The sequence below is a fragment of the Sciurus vulgaris genome (assembly GCF_902686455.1).
Source record: "Sciurus vulgaris genome assembly, chromosome: 2".
Lineage (NCBI taxonomy): Eukaryota > Metazoa > Chordata > Mammalia > Rodentia > Sciuridae > Sciurus > Sciurus vulgaris.
In genome coordinates, this window is record NC_136462.1 from 28311499 (window position 1) to 28335229 (window position 23731).

Genomic DNA, 23731 nt, shown 5'->3' on the forward strand with positions numbered 1-23731 from the left:
CCAACTCCCTGAAAATAAAAGGGGACTAGCACTCATCTGGAATAGAGAGAAGCCTACTGTAGGACTTTCAAAACTTGCTGAGCACCTGAATCCAATGAGAGGGGTGTTTAGAAATAGATGCAAGGGCCCCATCTCTAGAGACTGACTTGGTAGTAATGAAATTTCTATATCCCATTAAGGTATAACTTCAATAATTTTCTCTCCTATCTGCAAGAATTAACTCAAAGGCCTAGTAAGACCTTCCCTGACCATTTAAAATTTAAATTGTTACATTCCCCAACAGAGGTATTCCTTATCCTCTTTACTTTATTTTTCAATGTGGCACTTATCTTTTATCTGACTACATAATTTACATATTTATTTAGCTTATTGTCTCCCAACTGCCACAGCCCTGCCTCTAAAATATAAGCTTCATGAGAGTAAGGACTTTGTTTTGTTCACTGACAAAAGTCACAGAAAAATGCTTGGCTTATTGTAAACATGAAAACTATTTTTCAAATTCCAGAGGCAGTGCAGCATGACTTTAGGTGCACAGATTCTGGCACCTAAAGTCTAAATCCCAGTGCTGACACCTAATAGCAAAGTGACCCTAGTTAGAAGGTGTCTACACCTAGGTTTCCTCATTGGTAATGCACATGAAGATCATGCCTGTCCATGAAATATCACCTCCACTACTCACAAGCAGCCTGACCTTTAAAACAACAACAACAACAAACAACAACTCCCTGTGCCTCAGTTTCCTCAACTGTAAAACCACCCACCACTGTCCTGGGGACACATTCACATCCCTTCAATTAGTGGTCTAGGAGCCAGACTCTCAGGAAGGGTCCAGGAAGGCCGGAGGGAGAGGGGGGAGGGAGAGGGGGGAGGGAGGGGCAGCACTAATTCTCAGGACAGTGATCAACTCAGACACAAGCCCTGTGTTGGGAGGGAGAAGATGTGTCTTGCACTTCCTAAGCTGCTCGTGGGAAAAGAACCAGAAGCTCCAGGCTGAAAAGAGCCACGAAAGCGGAGCGCGAGCTTCCCCTCACCCATCTGGGAAATGGGCTCGGGCCAATTGCTGACTTCGCGCTCGCTGGCGCGGCTCCCCGCGGAACCCTCGGCGGGGCGGGAGGCTGCGAACATCTGGTTGACATTGCGGCGCGGAGCTGCTCGGGAGCCGCGCTCCGGCAGGGAGAGGTGCACTTGTACGCACGTGGGGCCGAGAGGGAGGCGATTCCCAGGGCGCCCGGGCTTGTTTTTCTCGCCCTCCCCGGCGGCCCCTTCTCCCGCCCCCGCCCCGGCCCTCCCGCCTGCCCGGCTCCGGGCCGGCCAAGCCTCCTTCACTGGCGGCCAGGCCTCGCCAGAGGGCACCCTCGGTCTTCCGGAAAACGCCACCATTTTTCCATGCCCCTGGAGAGTCTCCAAGCTTCAGCCGGCCGCCGACTCCAGGCTTGTCAATGAAGAATCGCGGCCAGGATCGCCGCAGAGCCCAGGCCCCCCTCCAGCCCCGCTCTCAGGCCGAGCGTCACCCCGATCGAGGATGGCACGGCCGCCCTGCCTGGTCCCGCTCCCCCTGCGGCCCCTGCCGGGTGTCCACCGGCGCAGGGGCGGCCGGGCACGGGGGACCGCGAGGGAGAGACGGGCGGAGAGCAGCGACTGACAGCTGGCCAGAGCGCGCAGGGGCTGGGGGAGAAGGAGGGAGGGGGCTCGGCGGAGTAACTTTCCAGAAAAACAGCCAACGTGTAGCAGAGTGACTCCAAAAGGGGGAAAAAAGTTCAGTTACCACGTCGAACGAGAGGACTCGCAAAGTATTTTTCAAATGGGCTCGGCTTTTCCTGTGCCTGTTTAAAACATTAAAATCGTGCAGCAGAAGAGGCTGCGTGCGCTGGTCCCTCCCTCCCTCCCCCACCCCAGACCCGAGACGTCATGGGAGGGAGGTATAAAATTTCAGCAGAGAGAAATAGAGAAAGCAGTGTGTGTGCATGTGTGTGTGTGAGAGAGAGGGAGAGGAGCGAGAGGGAGAGAGGGAGAAGAGAGAGAGGAGAGAGAGAAAGGGAGGGAAGCAGAGAGTCAAGTCCAAGGGAATGAGCGAGAGAGGCGAGAGGTAGGGGAAGAAGCGTGCAAAGCAAGAAATGACCGCTTTCCGGAGCAGGCTGCAGTGAACTGTCTTCTATTTTCTTTTCCTTTTGCTTTTGATTTTTTAAAGAGAAGCAGGGGACAGAAGCCATGGCCGAGGGAGAAGAGAAGCTGAGGTGCTGGTGACCGTGGGCGTCCAAGTGGATTATTGGGGCTGTTCTCCAGAGGCCTGTCCGCCCTGCCTTCCAGTGGCACATAACCCCACATGCCAGCCAATGAAGACAAGAGGCAGCGTGAACAAAGTCATTTAGAAAGCCCCTGAGGAAGTGTAAACAAAAGGCAAAGCATGAATGGAGGGCCCGAGAGACAAGTGTGTCCTGTCCTCCCCCACCTTTAGCTGGGCCAGCAACTGTGTGCCCTGCCTCTTCCCACCTACTCTCTGCTGATCTGACTTTGGTTTCTCTTTTTTTTTTTTTTTTTTTTAACATTTTTTTTTTTTTTTTCTTTTCCAGTCTCTTTTCTTGTTCTCCCTCAGGGCAAGGCGAGGATTTTGATTTTGGGGCCCAGCCATGGTCCTTCTGCACCTTCTTTAAAATACCCACTTTCTCCCCATCGCCGAGCAGAGTTTGGCAATATCAGATATCCGCTCTATTTATTTTTACCTAAGGAAAAACTCCAGCTCCCTTCCCACTCCCAGCTGCCTTGCCACCCCTCCCGGCCCTCTGCTTGCCCTCCACCTGGCCTGCTGGAGTCAGAGCCCAGCAAAACCTGTTTAGACACATGGACAAGAATCGCAGCGCTACGAGGCCCACAGTCCGCTTCTTCGTCCTCAGGGTTGCCAGCGCTTCCTGGAAGTCCTGAAGCTCTCGCAGTGCAGTGAGTTCATGCACCCTCTTGCCAAGCCTCAGTCTTTGGGATCTGGGGAAGCCGCCTGGTTTTCCTCCCTCTTTCTGCACGTCTGCTGGGGTCTCCTCCTTGCCAGGCCTCGCCGCCCCCCTGGCCTCTCTCCCCAGCTCGCACATGAAGATGCACTTGCAGAGGGCTCTGGTGGTCCTGGCCCTGCTGAACTTTGCCTCGGTCAGCCTCTCTCTGTCCACTTGCACCACCTTGGACTTTGGCCACATCAAGAAGAAGAGGGTGGAAGCCATTAGGGGACAGATCTTGAGCAAGCTCAGGCTCACCAGCCCCCCTGAGCCATCGGTGATGACCCACGTCCCCTACCAGGTCCTGGCCCTTTACAACAGCACCCGGGAGCTGCTGGAGGAGATGCAGGGGGAGAGGGAGGAAGGCTGTGCTCAGGAAAACACCGAGTCGGAATACTATGCTAAAGAGATCCATAAATTCGACATGATCCAGGGGCTGGCGGAGCACAGTAAGTCCAAACGCTTGCTGGGTGTCTGCTGCGGCGGGGGTGAACGCAAGTAGGGAGCCCCACGGAGGGGGCCTTGCAGTGGCCACCCAGCAGGATGCCCTGGGGTTCACCAGCATCCGCTTTAGGAGGTGCAATGAGCAGGTGGGGCTGGGTAGGTGGGTGGGGAAGGGGACAGCCATTCTGGTAAGAGCTGAACCCTTCTGGGAGGCCAGGAGCTCTGGAGCTAAGCGGTGTGCTGAACTCACATCGCATCCTTGACTGATTTTAATTTGGAATCACATGGTGCCGCCCAGGGGAACATATGTGTTCTCATGCATGTGACCGTATGGGTAACGGTAAGCATATGGGTGCCAGTGAGGGGCAGGCCGGCTCACTGTGTCCAGCCAGAGCCCTGATGATTCCAAGAGCCTGAGCACCTCAGCCTTCTCTCTGGTTTTCACAGCCCATTGTGACACGTCTCCGTTTCAGTTTTTCCAGCCCTTGGGAAGCAGAGTACCTGCTCCAAATGAAGGTCTGTCAAGTGTGTGGCAGCCCCGGCAGGAGACAGCTTCTTACTGCCTGGGCCTTTGGTCTACCCCACACACGTGACTCATGTGAACTGGGACGGGGGTTTGCACGTATGTTCACATGAACTTAGAGTTTAGGGCAACGTGGACTCCATGCTGTACAGTAGACAGATTCATGTATGGAAAGTGGGCCTTCTGGGCCAGTGGATATGGGACAGCAGGGTCACAGCTCTGGGCGTACAGAGGAGGGCTGGTGGGCCTTTGTGTCTGCGTGTCACGGGGGAGCGGGTGGGAGGGGTGGCTGTGGGGGCAGTGGGGCCGTGTGTCTGGGAGTGTGTCTTCCCAGAGGCTCCTGTCTATGCGGAGGAGCTGGGAAGCTTCTGGTGAGACGCCTGTGTGTGTTTGTACACGTGTGGAAGTCATGTGTGTTTACTGAACGGGGATTTAAAAAACCTCAATACAAGAGAGAAATTTGGCAGATGTTGAGAAACTGACAGCCCAGGAAAGAGGAATGTGAGCCACTCTTGAGCCAGACTCGGGAGCAGCTCTGTTTGCTTTCCCTACCAGCAGGTGTCCTCGCTGCCCTGGCTACCTGGGCCCAGGCCCACCTGGGAGGTGGACAGTCCCCAGATTGGGGATGGGAGGGTGGGATGGAGACTGCAGGGGGAGGGTACTCATGGGTGAACAGCAGGGGTCAGAAGGAACCTGTCAGGAGAGAAGGAACAGGAGTGGGTGTCCTGGGTGGAACGGCTCTGGATGAAGGTGCAAAAGGCCCCTTTCCGAGCTGGCGCACAGCAAGCAGAGGAGCCTGTGGTTACTGGCGAGGGGTTCCCGCTGCAGTTTCCTGTGGCTGCCTGGAGCGCCCTTCCTTAGGATGTGGCTGCTGTTGGGGGGGTGGAGGCTGAGGCTGAGGCAGAGCCAGAGCTCCCTGCCCAGGGTCCTCTGGGTGGGGCTGGCTCTGGGTCTGCCAGTGGCCTGCAGTTCCCAAAGGCATCCAGGAGCTGGATGGCTGCTCCTTGGTCACACAAGGCAGGTCGTTGGCCACAAACTTCAGAGGGTGGAACTCTAAAGGCCAGCAGGAAAAGTCTGAGGAGAATCCAGAGCAAGGGGGCAGGACTCAAACCTTCATGGGCCCGGTCAGGAGGAGGAGTCCAAGGGAGGAGGGATTCTGAGTCATAATGGCCCACCCAGCCTGGACCAGTGAATGGGTCGGATGGGTGCAAGGCTACCCAGGTGTGCATGTACACCAATTCCGTGCCGAGACTCAAGGGCACAGAGGTGTCCTTAAAATGTATATTCTACGTGTACATTGGTGCTTAAAAGCAGGCATTGTATGAGCTTCACAGAGCCTTGGGAGAAGCCAAGACAGGGCCCCGCAAGTGCTGGGCAGCTTTCAGGCTGCAGCACCATCTGTATCACTGCTGTGGATGGGGTGGCTGCTGGCTGCAGAGCAGGAGCCTGGGGTGGCTCAGCACAGCGAGCAAGGAGCTGTTCAGTATGCTGAGGAAGAGCCAGTGCCCAGTGGGGCACAGGCAGGCCACGGAGGCTTGCAGGTGCAAACAGGAAACAGGCCCGATTCTCTGCAGCTGTTGGAGGTGACACAGAGGCTGAGCAGATGCAGACCTGGGGCTGGCTCTGCAGCTGATCAGGTGTTGAGCCTGCCCTGGATGCACAAGGCACGCTAATTACATGGAAGGCAGTGGGCAGATGCAAAGGCCCACCAGATGCCGAGCCAGAGGGAGCCATCATCAGAGGTGTCAGGGGAGGAAAGACTGTTCTTAACTCCTGAGGGCGGACGGGAGTGGCTCTGGGTCTATAGGATGGCACTGGCAGGGCCCCCATGCCAGAGCTTCTACTGGGGGACAGGGTAATGAGGTGACCTTCTCTTCCATGTTTTGTCACTCCCAGCCACTCCCTTACTTAGTGGGCACTTGGCGGGTAGTAACAGTCAGATCTAGGGCAAGGGGAGAGGGCTTCCTGGAGAGGAAAGTGAAAGAAGGACTCTTTTCCAGAAGAAGGGGTACCAAGGTAAGAGTGGAGAGGAGGGCTGGTTCTCTAGCTCTGCCCTGTCCCAGGTCTCATCTCCCTATTTTACAGATGAGGAGACTGAGATGTGGGTCAGTTAAGTGATCTATGCACAAAGAGCAGGGCCTCTAACCTAGACGTGCTGCATGCACACCACGTGCTGTTAGCACAAATGTACATGTGAAATATACATTTTATGTCCACCTTTAACCTATAGGACCCAGTGAAACTGGGTTTATAACACAAATGAATCCCATGTTAGCCCATGTATAAGGGGACAGAAGATACTGCCTCAGTAACTGGCAGATTGCACAAGGACAATTAGATTTTCCAGTAGACTCAGACTGTCACAAATGTTCTTCCAAATTCAATATAAGGGTTTCCTTTATTTAATGAAGAGTATAAAGCAGATTAAGCAAGTACAACTATGTAACAGTTGCTTCTCTGAGCCTCAGTTTCCTCATCTGTAATGCTCAAGTTGATTTCTAAACACCCTTTCACCTGACAGAGTTTTATAATTACATTTGGATGATTTGCTTGAGTCTCTGCCGGGAAGTGTGGGCAAGACTATAATCCTTTTATAATTCTTCAGGATTTTGTATGGAAAGTGAGTAGGGTCTTGCTCTGACCCACCTTGTGGTGGGCGGGTGGGGGAAAGGTAGGATGCAGTCTTTCCAGTTCCTTTATGGTCCTTCTTAAAAGATATCATCAGGGGAGCTAGGGATATAGCTCAGTTGGTAGAGTGCTTACCTCACATGCACAAGGCCCTGGGTTCAATCCCTAGCAACACACACACACACATACACACACACACAAAGGAGCCAGGCATGGTGATGTATGCCTGTAATCCCAGCTACTTCGGAGTGTGAAGCAGGAGGATCTCTAGTTCAAACCTAGCCTGGAGGGGGAGGGGATATCATCATCATAGGTATTGTTTTATCTTCTAGCTTAGAATTCTTTGGGTCTGGGGAAAAACTCCTGTTTTCAGTCAAGGGTAGTGCTGAGACAGCCAGCAAACCCAAAATTCCCGAACAAAGAGAAATCATGGTATTTTAGCCTTTCTTTTCTGGCTGCTAACTATAGATTTTGTTCTTCTGGAGATTAAAAGACATTTCATGTTGAAAGAACTCATGTGCTCTAAGTGCCCGTGTTCTGTGCACAGTAGGGCAACAGTTCTCCAAGGGTGACCCCAAGGCAGGTGAATGTGGACTCCCAGGTCTCACCTCGCCCTTATAGAATCAGAATCTCTGGGGGCAGGGGTGATCCTGGGGAATCTGTGTTGTCATTGGTGAACAAGGCAGTGCTTACAGAGAGGCAGGTAATGCAAATGATCTGGAAGAAAAGCCATGGCCCAGGCACCATGACAAAACACACAGGACACTTGGCTTCAGGGTCGTGGATAAAGTAGTTGTGTGTGGCCAGGGGAGGGAGGGACCTGGGCTCCCCAGTGTCCTGCTGAAAGAAGCAGCCACCGCTCAGCTCCTGCTGATTTTTGCACTCAGGAATGTGGGTCCAGCTTGACTCCATCTTACCACTTCCCAGAAGAGCAGAAAATCTGGATCTTTCTGTGAAATCTCTCAACTTTTAACATGGGCTTAAAATGTTTATGGGCTCCTAATTCAAAAAATTTAAACATGGTTCACTGGCTAAACAACACTTCTAATTCATTTAAAGGTTAATCCATTTAAAGCTTAAAAACCATTAATCCAGTGGTTTCTCCAACTTCCAGAACATCTGAAGCCATGGCACCCTTTGCAGAAAACTATGCACTGTGGTCTTCATCCTGGCTACACATTTAGAATCATCTGGAGAACATATTATTTTAAATGCCACGGATCCACCCTGTGTAGTCGGAATTGCTGGGTAGTGACAGACTTCACCTGGTTTTAAAGCTCTCCAGGTAGTTCTGCTGCACAGGCAGCAGGGAGAAGCACGTCCACACTGACATACCCGGGTCCTTCACTGGACCAGCAGGAGTGGTGTACACAAGCAAAGGCACACCTAGCAGCCTGGGGGGTCTGCAAACATTTTAAAAGGCAGTTAAGTAAACATGAATACGCCACCTGATGTTTTTTTGCTTGCTTATTCTTTTCTTGCCCCCCAAAGCAAAACAGGGAAAATGCCATCCATTGATATCTATATTTTTCTGTGCAATGGAAACAGTTGGTCATAATTTACTTTGTAAACATCGACTCCTCTAGTTCAGCTCTTCATGATGCTCATGTTCAGTGGAAAGTATGGCTTAAGAATCACAAAATGCACTGACTGGCTCTCATGTGGGGCACAGGCTGGTACTAGGCCCATTTCAAGGAATTCTGCCACATTTTGTAGTTGATATCAGCTCTCCACTGCATGATCTCCCAGGTCCCCTCCAAGTTCCAGAGTCTCTGCTTCAATAACTGGGAAGAGGATGGAAGACCTGGGTTCAAATCCCACCTCTGCTGTCTACTAAAGGAATGACTTTGGGAGTCATTTAACTTTTCTGTTGCTCAGTTTTCTCACTTGCAGAATGATAAGTTTTACATATTCTCTTTATTCTCAAGGGTCATTGCAGGGTCATATAAGTTCATAAAAGCTCTATAAAATGTATTGTGGTATTATTTACACTTATTTAGTTTGCTTATTTATTTATATTCATTCATTCCACAAAATGTTTAAAACATCATTATTATCCAGCAGATGTATTTGTCAAGATCATATTTACATTATCTTTTCTGTCCCAGGTAGTTCTGTTTTTTAATCACTAACGATATGTCTGAGCATTGCTTACTTACTAGTGCCAGTTCACTCATGTCAGCTAATTCACGTGTGACCCTGGCCAAGTCTGTTCTGGACATTGGTTACTTCATCTGAAGAGGGTCACACAGGATGATTCCTAATGTCCTTTCTAACTTTGTTGGAAATAGTGATAGAAAATGACCCTTCCTACCTCTTGAAATCTCTTTCATGTTCTCAGAAAGAAAAGTCATCTCAGGCAAAGGTGTATGATTGATGGGCAGGAAGAAACCAAGGAGGGGTGGTCACTAGGGTGTCCTGAGAACTCTCTTAGCGCTGTCCCCTTCCCTACCGTCTGCCTTCCTGCTGTTTGGCTGCTCTGGGGCTGCCCTCCCTGACAGGTGCCGATTTCTACCTTCCCTTTCTGACAGCAAGGTGAGCTTTGCCCTGACTTGCCCTTGATTCTCTCCTGCAGACAGTACTGGAGCTGCTGTTATAACTGAGGCCAGACTGTTGACAGCTCCTTCAAGACCCGCCTCTGTCAGTCCTTGAGAGGGTCAGCAGATCCAGTCGCTTATCACGGTCCAGTTACAAACCTGTGGCCCTATACGTTAAGTCGCCCTCCCTGGGGCTGGAGGTGCAGCTCAGGGGTCGAGTGTGTGCTCAGCATGTATCTGTACCTGCCCTCGGGTTGATCTCCAGAACCAAAAGAGAAAAAGATTGCTAACACAGATTCCTCTGTTTGGTCCTTGCTGAGATGGCTTAGGGAATACTTGGCAGTATTTGTTCTTTCAAGGCCACTTATTAATCAGGGCTTCATTAGCTGGCATTCACACATTTGTTTTCCTCACATCTGTTCCATTCATTTTCTAAGAACCAGTGTCAGGCCCACCAGATGGCAATTTCCAGAAACACTCACTCATCCTTTCCTAAAGATCAGTAGCACATTTGCTTGTTTCCAGCCTCTGATCTGTCCCGCCTTGTCCGTGACTTCCTAAATCACCCCTCGGGGTGATTATGAGCTCATTCCAGCCATGTCCATTATGTGTGGAATCTGGGTCCAGGAGCTTGAATTTCAAGTTCTGGCTGTGGTTACCAGTGGAGAACGTTTTCTGTGGGTGTCGATGCCGCTCACATCCTGAGGTTGTCTAGTGCGCCGGAGCAGAGACAGGGGCTTTCTCTCTCTCGTCTCTCCGATCTGATGAAGATCTGGTTCTGAAGGGTGGGAAAGAGCATGTGCTGCCTTCTGTCTGGTGGGCAGGGGTGAGGAGGTCAGCAGGGTGACAGAGGCTGGCATGGCAGGTCCTGTCAAGGACAGAGACCCTTAAAGAGATTGGAGCCAATGGCAGCTGACCCCTGTTGAAAGAAACACGTGTTTCTGTCAGGACCAAGACGGTCTCTTTGCCATGCAGACCCTGCCTCATGAGGTTGAAACCACAACATTGATTCTGCCCCTGTGCTGTTCAACTTGATTCTATCCCGTTCCAAGGCTCCCTTGGAAAACCCAGCCTCTCAAACTGACACGTGGGTCTCCCTACAGCAGGGCACAATCTGCTGTCTTGACTCACCGGCTGCAGCTGAGCGGCTGTGGGTTCCTCCTCTCCTGGGTTTGCTCTCCTCCCTGCCTCTGCCTCCAGCAGTCCCCCATGCAAGGTTTCTTTCCTTCCTATCCTCACACCCTGCTGCTCCTGCCAGGCTCAGATCCATGTCACCTCTTCCACAAATACGCCTAGTCTCTCCCTCCTCCCATTCCCTGCACCTCTCCTTGGCATTTCCAAAGGCCCTTCCTCTCTGGTCCTGTAATCTGGGTTCGTGCATTAATGACCTCCCTTGGATGTTAATTCCCTGGGAGGCAGTGGCCACTGTCTGCTGTTCTTTGGTTCTTTGCGTCCCAGCGTTGGCATCTACAGGGCTTGGCATATAGCGTTGCTCTCCAGGGTTCAGCAGGTGAATGAATGCCTAAATGAACACACCTACGCATAGTCCATGAGCTGCGAGATAACTAAGCCACCAGGAGGGATTGCTGCTATCTTTTGAGAATCTGTATTTTCTAAAAGAGCCACCAAGTCAGGCTGGAAAGCTTAGCAGATGCAGGATATCAAGGCGGTGGTGGGAGGGGAGATTGTGTGTCACGATCCAGTCTTTGTGCCCGTCCAGGGGCTCTGTGGTCTCCCTGCTCCTCACTTAGGACTGTGTGGCTTGAGGGTCACCAAGAACCTTCCTCCTGTCTCCACCCTCAGGCCTCAGGCCTCAGTCCTCTGTGGAGGTTGCAGGTGGGACTGTGGCCACTTGCCACGTCTGCTGGCAGCGCACTGTTCTCACAGGTATCACTCATGCTGTGCTTCTCCCCCGTTGCTTTATCCTCTAGATGAGCTGGCCGTCTGCCCCAAAGGAATTACCTCCAAGGTTTTCCGCTTCAACGTGTCCTCAGTGGAGAAAAATGGAACCAATCTTTTCCGGGCAGAATTCCGGGTCTTGCGGGTGCCTAATCCCAACTCCAAGCGCACTGAGCAGAGAATCGAGCTCTTCCAGGTACCCTTCCAGGACAGAACCCAGGCCAGTCAGTTCCTCGACTGCGTTTGGCTTTCCCCTGGGCTGAGTTAGTTCAGCAGGCCTGGGTCTGAATCCTGGCTCCCCTGACCCTTCGTTTCCATGTCACTAAGAAGACCGAAAATTCCCTGAGTGCCCCAAGGACGTGGCACTCAGAAGCCTTTGCTTTCTCACTTGCCTGGTGACCTCTTCTCTGGCACCATGTCGCAGCCTCAGGTACTGACTCCCTTCTCTGCCCTGTAGATACTCCGACCAGATGAGCACATCGCCAAACAACGTTACATCGGAGGCAAAAATCTGCCCACACGGGGCACTGCTGAGTGGCTGTCTTTTGATGTCACCGACACTGTGCGCGAGTGGCTGTTGCGAAGAGGTGGGTGGACCCTTAGCATGAGCATCTCAGCAGTAACCCCAGTTCCCTTCGTCTCTCATGAGAGGGAAGAGGACAGAATTAGGGGAATCGCAGCTTTGGGTTCAAAGCCTAGATTTGCCCGTCCACCGTTTATCCGCTCTACCACTTACTGAATGCTGGCTCTATAGCAGGCCCTGGGGGTTCGGCAGTGAACTAGACGGGTGAGGTCCCAGATCTCATTTATTCTGGTGGGAGAGACACGTCATAAACAAGTAAACGTATGGATGAGTAAGAGTTTCAAATAGAGTGCCATGTGGTGACCTCGGTGGTCCCACAGCGGCTGCTCAGGGAAGGTCCCTGTGAGGGAGGAGTTCCAATAGTGGGATCTGAGGGGTCACAGGGTCAGGATCAAGGAAGTCTCCAGCAAAGGAGACAGGAAGAAACCAGTTTGATTTGTTCCAGCCGCAGTGACAGACTGATGTCCCAGAGCACAGTGATTTAGGACCTGTCAGCCATGGTGAGGCTGTAGGACTTACTCCAAGTGTGAGGAGATGCCACGGGAATGCTAGAAGCAGGGCTGGAGACATGGGTGAGGTGATTTACCCACACTTTAAAAGATGGTTCTGGTTGCCATGAGGTCAAGGGAAGAAGCCGGAAAACCAGTAGGGGCCACTGCAGCACCTACACACAGACACCGGGGGCTCAGACGAGGGCAGAGGCAGTGGGAACACCGGGGCTCAGACGAGGGCAGAGGCAGTGGGAAGTGCATGGATTTGCTGCGTGTTTTGAAGGTAGAGCCAGTAGGACAAGCTATTAGGTATGGTTTTGAGGACACAGGAGCAGCTGCATAGCTGCATGTAACTTCTAGATTTTTGGACTGTTATCGTGTATGGGAATAGGAATTAGATTGGAAGAAGAGCAGGATTGGAGGTGAGTTGTCTTTTGGCCAATTAAGTTTGAAAGGCCTGGGAGTCATCCAGGTAGCACCATTCAATAGGCATGTCAAACCTCACATGTCCCAAATACCTTACCTACTCCTGTCTCCTCACCTGGAAAGTTAGGTAATGCCCCCTCCCCTGCATGCCTCACAGAGATGTTCGGTTTTTAGTACCAGGGATTGAACGCAGGGGTGCTTAACCACTGAGTCATATCCTCTGCCCTTCTCATTTGTTTTATTTATTTATTTAATTTTCTAAAAAATATTAAATATAGTTTTAGTCTTTAGGGTTTTTAAAATATATTTCTTAGTTGTAGGTGGACACAGTACCTTTATTTTTTTTATGTGGTGTTGAGGATCGAACCGAGGGCTTCACGCATGCTAGGCGGGTGCACTACACTGAGCCACAGCCCCAGTCCTTAAATTTGTTTTATTTAGACACAGAGTCTCACTAAGTTGCTTATGGCTTCACTAAGTTGCCAAGGCTGTCTTTAAGCCCCTGATCCTCCTGCCTTAGCCTCCCAAGCCTCTGGGGTTACAGGCATGTGCCACTGTACCCAGACTCACAGAGATGTTTTGAGGATCAAATGTATTTGAGAGAACTTCAAGGTTTTCAACATGTTTTATGCTAAGTCTTTTTTTTTTTTTTTTTGTGGTCCTGGGGATTGAACCCAGGGCCTTGTGCTTGCAAGGCAAGCACTCTACCAACTGAGCCATATCCCCAGCCCTCAACATGTTTTATAAGCTTTTATTGTGTCGGATAAGGAAAGTGAGGCCCAGAGTAGTTTAGTGACTTGACCAAGGTCATCCAGCCTGGCTTAGAACTTGAGTTCCCTGATGGACAGTACATATGTCTCTTGACACCTGTTCTGCTGTTTCTCTCCCTTGACTTGGCTGGTACTCTTGATTTGACTGCTCAATGGGTGGGGGTCACATGTAGCAGTCCCATCTGTTCCTTGTCTCCCTCTTATGATGAGTTTTCCACTATTCTTAGCTCCTATAAAGCCACAGTCATCCACATGTTGATGGCCAGAGTCCCTGAGGCAGGTGGATCCTCCCGTGTCCTTGGTGTTTGAGGAATCTAGGGATTAAAGCTCAAAGGCAGAGACCAGAAACTACTTGACCAGCATATTGTTTTCAATCTCACTTGTGTTCAACAGTTTTAAGTTAGGAGATTTTATATAAAGCATGAGTTTCTGGCTTTTCTTGAAGAATTGAATTTTTTCCTTGTAACAATCCACCAGAGATGAGTCGTGGCCGCCCCTGGGGATGGAGGTCCCCACGCTCCCACATTGCACAGTGTTCCCCAGGAGTGAGGCTGACAGTTCTGCTCAGCACCATCTGCTGGCATGAGTGGCTTGCTGGTGCCACCTGCCTGGGCTCTGCAGGCATCTGAGTTTCCAGTCTCCATCTAAGGGGCCTTATTTGGTGGCTGAGTTAGCAGACGGTGGGTTGGAGATCCTGTCCCTGTCCCTCCTACCAAGCATGGAGGCAAAGCCTGCGAGAGCTCGTGTGCTCTGCCGGCAGCAGCACTGTTGGGAATTCTGACTCAGACGGTGCTCTGCTTAGAGCCCAGAGCCCGCTTGGCTACAAAAAGGAGCCAGGGAAATTAATCTCTTAGCCTCCTTGTCTGATCTCGATCTGCGCCACCTGGATTCTTTGAAGCCCTGGGCACTTGGAGTTCTTATTTTCACAGCTGCAGAACTCCATGAGAAGTGTGCATTGAGAATGATTTCCATCTTCTTTGAGACATCAGAAAAGATAATTTCATAATAAAACCTATGAGTCCCCCACCCACCACTCCACAGCTGCCAATTCTGAGGTTAGTTCTTCACTGGAACCTTCAGTTCCTACTTAGGCGGATTCTGCCCAGCCCTCTCCTCCCACAGGGGAATCAGCAGAGGCTTTTGCATATTTGGAGCTTGTGAATCTCTTCAGAGTTCATGGCCCCAAACCAGGCTGCAAATGGACTCTGGGTTGAAGCAGTTGGTAGTACGGATTGATGAGGAACTGGGTCACACCTGTGGCCTTGGATTCATTTGGCAAGCATCTGAGCCTTCCAGCTATGCAGGCTGTGTTCTGGGTCCCAGAACTAGTTGGAGCCCAATCCAGGATGCAGGGCCCAGGTCCTCATTTCCTGTTACTCATGTAATCTGCAGCTTCTCAGTATGTGGAGCCAGGCTGCCCCTAGCAGGCTGGGCAGGGAGCACTCCCGGCATCCTGGCCCAGGACAGGTGGGACGCCAAGAAAGCAGTCATTTGGCGTCTCAATGTGTGGGCACATTCCTCTGTGCTCTCTGCTGCCTGCTTTTCTCCCTTCCTGTCTCTAACAATTAGGAGTGTGGGATCTGGCATCAGAACACACAGGCTGTATTTGAAACCTGGAACTACCACCTACGATTGGATACCTTGGGCAAGCCATTTAATGTCCTTAAGCCCCGGTATCCTTATCTGTACAATGAGGAATAATAATATCTCTTACTGGGATTATTAGGACTATTATAGAGATTGAGTCAATGCTTGTAAAGTCTTAGAGCAGCGTTTGATACATGTGTAATGTTAAAAAATGGTGATGATTGTCATCTGCTCTGAGCCCTCTACCTAGATAGAGCCTGTTGGCCAAGCCAAGCCACTGTCTTATGCTGACCACCCAGACCCCAACCCCTATTGTCCTCAACACACCTGCTACCAACAGGCTTTCTTACTTAGAGAATTGTAGAAATCACCCTGGCCACCTTGGACGGTCACCTTGAGCAGGAAGTACATGTATCGAAGACAGCAAATTTTAACGACTCAGACTCCCTCTTCCAGGAAGAAGGCACTCCTTTGCTTCCCTCTGCGTTCATGTCCTCTCTAGCGGAGTCTCTGCTGCCTCATCAGAGTGGTCAGCCTGCCTACTCTAACCTTCTGGAACAGAGATTTTCAAGCTTAGTATGTGTCAATGTGTCCCAGAGGTAGCCCTGACTTGGTATGGAACAAGTCCAGCCGGGCTCTGGAGTTGTTAGAAGAAGTGAACTGTGTTTTGTCCAGTAGGTCTCGGATGTCCAAGCTGATAATGCTGATGAATCCCTGAGCTTCCACCATTCTGCCCTTGAGAAGGGTGCTGAGCCACGCTGGACTCTGGGCTTTTCCCTGATGACACCAGACTCGGGAAGACCTCAAGCTCACACACTGCTAGGGTGGCCTCAGGGAGCAGTAAATCCATTCACTGAGATGCTAGGCCTGAATCCAGAAGGGTCCATACCTCAGGATCTTTCCAACACCTGGCAACAACTGGCGGCTACCCAGGTTCAACAGAGCGTCCCTAATTGAATCTTACTCACCCAAATGGATGCAATGCCAGATGGCATTTCATTTTCCCTGCACAAAACTACTTGATTCATTTAAAATTTTTTTTTTCCTATTGTGATACTGAGGATTGCGTCACGTATGCGAGGCAAATGCTCTACCACTGAGCTGCAGCCCCAGCCCTATTCACTTCTCCCGTCCTTTTAAAATTCCCCTCCACTCATTCTCATTCCTAACTTCCCTGCTTCATTGATTTTGGTTGCCGAAACAGACGCTCCCACAACTACCATGAGAAAGAATGAGAATCGGCCTTCTTGCATTGGAATGTCATCACCAAGTTCTGGGCACCTCTGGGCTTCCTCATGCTCATTCTCTCTGAGCTCCTGTCATCTGGACCTTTGGTCATGGCCCTCTGTCATTGCCTCTGGTTTATTCTTTAATTTCACAACTGTCTTCCCAAGCTGTTCATCTTGGCAAGCCAACCAACTTTCCCATCACGGGAACAAGGAATTTCAAGGAAGAAACATCCAGGTTATTTTTACCTCATTATGCTCTTGTTCTTTAGGGAAAACATGGTCAGGTGTAACCATGATTTTCATCCCATTGCCTCTGGAATCTACCACTTCCTCTCTACCCACAATCACAGCTCAGTAGAAGAGCTCGCATCTTCCACTTAGACTGGTTCTGCATCTCATTTGTAGGGGACCCCCCTCTAGCATGGATTCCTGAGAGTTGCTCAGCTTTCCATCTTGAGGTCCTTTGAATGGAACTGAATCACTGTCTCTCTGCTCTGAAGCTCTTCAATTACTCCCCTTCCCCAGTCCCTTCCTGTCCCTGTCTCTTCCTTTCATCCATATTTAGTGGGTTAGCTTAAGTATCTCCTCTCCCAAAACTTAGGTGGTGTGAGTTTTTTCTTTCCTTTCTGTATACTTGTCCTTTTGCCCCTGAGTAGGTAAGCTACAATTTTCTCTTAATGCCATCCTTTGAAAATGGATGGTTATTTCCATTCTCCTTCATGGTGCCCACTATTTACACCTGTTTGGTGGTTCGTTACATAACAGGAGTATGTGGACTGTGGAAATGTGTGTAGAGCTGCACTCTGGGCTTTGGAAGGACTTCTTGTCTCCTGTGACCCTTCATATAACTCTGTTCCTGAGTGCCTATGGGAGCAGAGGCCCTGGCCCACCCTGACAGAGTGGTGGGCACACTTTCCCATCATGCAAAGTGCTTTTCTCATGGGTGCTGTGTCTTATTTTACAGAGTCCAACCTGGGTCTGGAAATCAGCATTCACTGTCCATGTCATACCTTTCAGCCCAATGGAGATATCCTGGAGAACATTCATGAGGTGATGGAAATCAAATTCAAAGGTAATAAAGTGAATGTGTGTGGTCGGTTGTGGGAGGGTTATGGAAGAGCAGATGCCTACCAGACCCCAAGAAAAAGAACCAATCTCCTTCACAGAGACAGCCCCCATTTTTCACTTGAGTAATTCTGCTTTGCCCCCGAAGCCCTGAGGGTGACTGTTGGCTTAGGAGAACACATTAGCATGTGGAAGACCACAGGATGCTGAGAAAAGTGGAGAAGTCATGTAGGCTGCTGTTCACTCTTTCTGAGCCCAGTGAAAAGGGGTTCAGGGCTACCTCTCTCCCAGTTAAATGAGAGGCAGAATGTGAAACACAGGGCCAGGCAGGCTCAACAAATGGACTGTCTTTCCCTTCCCTAGAAGAAGTTAACTTTGATGGCTCTGAACGTGCATGCCCTAACTCCTGAGCTTTTCAGACGCTGTGGCCCACCTGATCCCTGCCCAGGATCCACCTGAGTTTGGATGATTGCTTCATGGCTCAGGGCCTTTGACCCCTGGTGTTTGTGTAGAGTTGGGATGTAGCTGAGAGTCACTTCTGGGTCTACAGTGTGTTCTCCAGGAACTTGGCCTGGGCAGTCTCTGGAGCTCAGAGGTGCTTTTCCTCCTGCACTCCCATTTTGGGTAATGGAGAGACCCCTGTGGTCAGACAGGCTGCTCTTGGCTCCTGGGCCCACATGGTCCTCTTCACCTGCATGGCCTCCATTTCAGAGCCACCCCCCACTTTTTTTTTTTTTTTTTTTTTAAATGAAAGCCAAGGATTTGTCAACCTAACCCCAGAACCTTAGTGCTCAGCCCTTCAGAGTCCTCCCCTCCAGCCAGGTCAGGCCAAAACCGTCCCACTGTGATGGACACTTACCTAGTTCATAAGGACTTTCAGAAAGGGACTTTGAGATCCAGATATTCCATTTATCTTACAGACCAAGTTCCCCTTCCAGAGATCTAGGTCCCTGTGATGTAAATTAGGCTTCTCTTATTCCCGCCCTGGTGAAGGTGGTCAACGGCCCACCGCTGTCCTTTGGAGACTAGATCTCCAGCCGTGTTCAGCGTTTTAGATGAAACAAGCTCCAATGGACTCGGGCTTTCTTTCCAGTGTGTTCAATAAGCTGTTTATCACGGGCTTTATTATCTCATCTGAATTTTATAGTGTAAACACTTCCAGAACTATAAGCACAATGTGAATGCTAATGATCCAGAGTCAGTCTTGTTTCTTTGGCTCCTAGTCAGGCTACCTAAATTGTGACACCTTAAGTTGACCAATTTTGATTGTAAGAGGAAACTGGTTCTAAGTCTCAGAATCTAAACTGACGTCCAGAAGGTATGTGTGAGGTACCTGCCTGGGGATAAGTATGCCTCCTGGATCCACCAAGCCTCCCAGGAATGCTCCCATGCCCTCGGGAATATCCTCGTGCAGAGTGAACATGGCTGGTTGAGTGGCATTCTTACGTTGGGGTCTTTTGACCTCAGAATGAAGCTACACTTCTCCCCTGTCCTTCCTAGCAGACAGCCCGGCCGTTCCTCTTGGGTTGAGCTGGGTTGGGGTGAGGAAGCAGCCTCCAAGGGCTCTGCTTTCCTTAGACAGGATATTGTCACCTTCCCTTCCTTCTGCAGGGGTGGACAATGAGGATGACCATGGCCGTGGAGACCTGGGGCGCCTCAAGAAGCAGAAGGATCACCACAACCCTCACCTGATCCTCATGATGATCCCTCCGCACCGGCTCGACAACCCAGGCCAGGGGGGCCAGAGGAAGAAGCGGGCCCTGGACACCAACTATTGCTTCCGGTGAGCCTGGGCCCACGTGGACCGAGATTTCCCTCCTGTGCACAGGCCTCACACCTGAGCGCCCCTCAGCCAGTGTCTCTGATGATGTTCACCAACTTCTCCAGGGAAAAAGACTGGAAATCTCTTACAAAAATTGTCCTGTTTTCCTGGGAGCTCCAGTGTTTTCCTGCAGCCTGACTCTGTAGGGGCCTGGATGAAGGGAAAGAGGGCAACTTCTAGGAGGAGAGTGTTGTGAGAATAGTTTGGACAGGGAACACTTGGCTGAAGCCCCTCCATGGTTTTCGTGTTCTAAGCATTTGCAGGGTGTGCTTATGTGGGAGAGATTAAGGCAGGAGTTTCTGGTAAAGAAGTGCTGAGTTCCCTGTGCAGACCCCTGGCGGGCGGGCTGCAGGGTTGGGGAAATGGTGTCCATTTATAGGGGAAATCTGAGCTAGAGAAATCAACAAATTCAGAAATAACTGGGTAGCTCCCACATAGAGATGGAGAGATGCGGCTTCTCCCATTCTTTGAGAGCATGGGACTGCTCCTGAAGGAGAGAGGCATGATGAAGCCTGCAGACTAGATATTAACAGGTAGGAAAAGTTCACAGCTAGGAGAGGGTCTGACGGATAAAGTACTTTCCCAAAATCGAGAGCAAGGGGTTCATGTGTGGATTCAGGAAAGGCTTCAGAAGAGTGTGGAATTTGGGCTTACCTTTGAGGGTGGGTGGGGTTTGGGCAGGTGGGGATCTGGCAGGAGCAGGATGGAGTCAGTCTGACTGGAGAAGATGCCTGAGTGGAGTGGGACCTGGGGACCAATGGAGTGGAAGAATCTTTGATCTAGAAACTGCATCTTGCGAAAACAGCTGAATAAACTGGGGATGTTGGACTCAGGAACAGAAGGCACGGGAGGTGTGACAGGGTGGCCACCCCCTGTCTGAAGGCTGGCATGCAGGTCTGTCCTGTGCCTCGCTTTGTCAATGAGGAATGAGCACTTGTGCCTGCAAGCAACTGTGACCTAAGCTACAGGGGGTCTCTTGTGCACAGAGGCCTGTGGCAGCAGGCTCAGGGCTGCCTAATTACGCCACTGGGACACAGGTGTTCCTCTCTGTGGGCCTGCTGTGCGTGGTACCTTGGCTTTTCATCCTCTTGCCTGTGGCCGCAGGGGATTGCTAGAGCTCCAGGTATCTTGTCCTGTTTAGGGCAAGAGAAGGGGAGACAGGGAAGAGCCAGCAGCTTTCCTTTCCCTTCTGTTACTTTTATAAATAATCACGTCTTCACCAGAACTCGCTTTTACCCTCTGCATACTTCTTCCTGTGGCTGGTCATTATTGGGCCACAGGACCATCCCCACCTGCAAGGAAGACCGGGACAATGAGTATCTGGTGTTCCAGACTCCACGATGGGAGGTGGCAAGGGAGAGGGCACTAGGGGTGGTCACTGCATAGATAACCAATGGATTCTGCCATGGAACCCACAAGAAGCCAGATTTTGTCTCCTGGCTGCCTTTGGAAGTAGCAAGGTCTAGGTCACAGAAGAGACCTGTTAAAGTGGAGGCTAGATGCCCACGTGGCAAGGGGTGTTGCCAAATGGATTTCTGCAGGCAACAGGATTGGAGGGGCCTGACACATTTGGGGGTCCTGAGGGTCATAGTTCTAATAGGAAACTACACCTTGTTTTGGCTAAATGGCCTCTAGATTAGTCTGAGCAATCCTCTGTCGTAGGATACAAGCTGCATGATCTTTGAGTTTCTTTCTGGTTGGGTGCACCTTAGGAAGCTGTTCTCCACAAAGCTGACTTGGCTGATAATGTAAAGTGAATGCTCATTTGTGTGTGGATCATTTTATGTCTGTTTTGATTTGTGATGCAAAAGGGGACAGGGTCACTTTTACCTCTTTACTTTTCCTTCTATCGCTGAGATCCTGGTGTTCAACACAGAGAAATGTCTCCTGGTCTCTTCCACACCACGCTCTTGAGCCTGGGATTCTGTTGGGAAGGCCCACCTCCTGAGGTAGCATGGAAGGAGGCCAAAGGGAACTATGAAGGCATCCGTGAAGTTGCTTTTACTGGTGGTTTCCATTTAGGTTGATCTGTAAATGTTTTCTGTTGTAGTAACTTGGAGGAGAACTGCTGCGTGCGACCCCTCTACATTGACTTCCGACAGGACCTGGGCTGGAAGTGGGTCCATGAACCTAAGGGCTACTATGCCAACTTCTGCTCCGGCCCTTGCCCATATCTCCGCAGTGCAGACACGACCCACAGCACGGTAGGGAGCCCAGCACATGCCATCTGGGCACTGGGGCTGAGCCGACCCGGCCACTTGTTAAAACGAATGAATGATTGAATGTTAAGTGAAACAAATGATAATTTGGGGCAAGTAAAATCTCTTCGTTAAAGGTTTTGACCTTGTACCCTGGCCTAATTCTACTTGATAACATCCTGCCTTTTCAAATTCCTACGGGAGCCCGATGTGGTGGTGCAGGCCTGTAATCCCAGCAACTCTGGGGGCTGAGGCAGGAGAATTGCAAGCTCAAGGCCAATCTTGGCAACTTAGCAGGACCCTGTTTCAAAATAAAAAATAAAAAGGGCTGGGGATGCAGCTCAGTGGAGAGCACCCCTGGGTTCAGTATCTAGTACTGGAAAAAAAGATCCTCCCCCGGGCTGGAGGGACACGGCTCAGTGGGAGAGTGCCATTCTTAGCAAGTGAGCATAGGACCTGGGTTGGATCTCAGCAGCAAAACCAAAAAGTTCCTACCGTGGTTTCAACCAGACTTTGTATTTGCTTTGTCTAAAGCTTTTCTACCATGGAAGTTAATTATATATCAGAGATGTGTGCACAGGGTGGCAGGGACTGTTGGGGCAGAAAGGTCACCACCACAAAAGAACTCTGACAGCTGCAGCCTCTCAAATGTGCAGAGGTCATTCTGAGAGACAACGTAAAGCATATTCTGAAGCAGCCACAAAACTCCAGGAAGGGAAAGTGAGTGAGAGTCCACACCTCTGAAGCGGGCCTTTCCTTAAGGGGAACGGGCAATAGGGCAGTCTTCGAGAAGTTTCCCTGTAGCTCATTAGCACTGCAGCCTGGGGCCCCACACTGTGGCACTTCCTAAATGGCCCTCAGCAGTCATTAGTGAGACCGTGTTCCACCAGAGTGCTCATTTATAGTAAGGAAGACCAATATAGGTGTGTTTTCTTACCAGCCAAGAGTTTCCTTATTCATTCAAAGTCCTTCGATAACTGTGATATGCTTAAACTGATAATCCTCAACAAGGCACGCTCTGCGTTCTGCCTTAGGGGATGACCACAACTAGTCACCCAAATGGTGTTCTGACAGATCCTCTTACATAACATCAGTGGCCGTTCTACCACTTGCCCTGACTTTGAGTGGCCACCAGAGCTTGTAGTATTCCTGGGCTGCGGGCCTGGGCTTGGCTCTCCCACCTCTAAATGCCGTTTCCCCAACTCCCAGGTGCTAGGACTCTACAACACCCTGAATCCGGAGGCATCGGCCTCGCCTTGCTGTGTGCCCCAGGACCTGGAGCCCCTGACCATTCTGTACTATGTTGGGAGGACCCCCAAAGTGGAGCAGCTCTCCAACATGGTGGTGAAGTCGTGCAAGTGTAGCTGAGGCCTGCCTGCGACAGAGGAGGGAGAACTGCCACTGCCCGACTGCCCGCTCCTCGGGAGACCAAGTGACAGACCTCACCTAGAGGCCTGGAGTCCACAAACCTCGGCTCCTGGTGCGTGGCCGAGATGGAGGCTTCCTTATGGAACATTTCCCCTTCTTGCTGGCTCTGAGAATCACTGTGGTAAAGAAAGTGTGGGTGGTTAGGGGAGGCAAACTCTTCAGAACACAGGTTTTCTGTGGTGCAGACAGAGGTGGTGGGCATAGAGAAAGAGGATGGCAGGTCGACATGTCATGTGGCAATGGGACTTGGGTACCATAGGGAGGAGGAAGGACAAAGGATGGACAAAGGATGGCCAGGTTGGGCCCAGACTGGAAGACACTTTGGCTCTGAGGTCAGCTTTGCTCATTGCTGTACCATATCTGCTCTGGGGGATCTGGACGGTGTCATATGAGGCAAGCATTTCTCTTCAGACAGGTACTAAGACAAAGTCCCAGAATTGCATCTTGTACTACCTGGGATTAAGGACAATTTTTTTTTTTTTTTTTCCAAATTGTCCTTTCCACATCAATCAGCATCATGGGTCATTACAGGTAATGTAATATGGTTCTTGGGCCAGCAACTGTATTGTGCCCCTGGGGATGCTTAACTCAGAAGCAAAGGGTGGGAACTGGCCCCTTCCTGTCTGCCCTCTGGGTCCCTCCTCTCGCCTTCTTCCTTGATCACATTTCCCCTTGGACATTTGGCTAGACACCTTCCAGGCCAGGGTGCACATATCTGGGTCCTGGGTCCGTGTAGCCTCTCAGCATGAGGGGCTCCTCTCCTCTGAGTTCTCAAGACCTTGTGTCCACGCAGTCTTCCTGGAACCCGGTGCCACACAGGAGGCATCTGGGGAGGCTGCACCTGTGCCACATGGTGACTTGGCCCAAGGTGCGTAGACTGAGGTAGAAAGACAAGTACAAATATTACTCTCAAAATCTTTGTATGAATAAACATTTTTGGGGAATTGTGGATGATTTCATCTTCTGGAAGATTGTTTCTAGAACAGTAAAAGCCTTATTCTAAGGTATACGTCTGACTCCATTCATATCCTTAATGACCATTTTCTTAATTCCATGTCAGCATCTTCTAATTAGCAGTAACCAGAATCTGGGCAGAGAATCTCTCAAGCATCCATTGAAT

The 23731-nt window shown here is 50.6% G+C and overlaps 1 protein-coding gene across 2 annotated transcripts; it reads left to right on the forward strand.

Moving 5' to 3' along the window:
• The first annotated feature begins 1106 nt into the window (after window positions 1–1106).
• TGFB3 (transforming growth factor beta 3) lies at window positions 1107–23560 on the forward strand. Of its 2 annotated transcripts, XM_079129236.1 has the most exons (8): window positions 1115–2934; window positions 3283–3430; window positions 11045–11208; window positions 11470–11599; window positions 17063–17170; window positions 18775–18946; window positions 21036–21189; window positions 22393–23560. In XM_079129236.1, exons 2-8 carry the CDS (start codon window positions 3325–3327, stop codon window positions 22549–22551), a joined length of 993 nt encoding a protein of 330 aa, XP_078985362.1. In that variant the 5' UTR covers window positions 1115–2934; window positions 3283–3324; the 3' UTR covers window positions 22552–23560. The 2 variants fall into 2 exon arrangements, with proteins under 2 accessions (XP_078985361.1, XP_078985362.1); XM_079129235.1 differs by having other exon boundaries at window positions 1107–3430.
• Window positions 23561–23731: the final 171 nt, after the last annotated feature.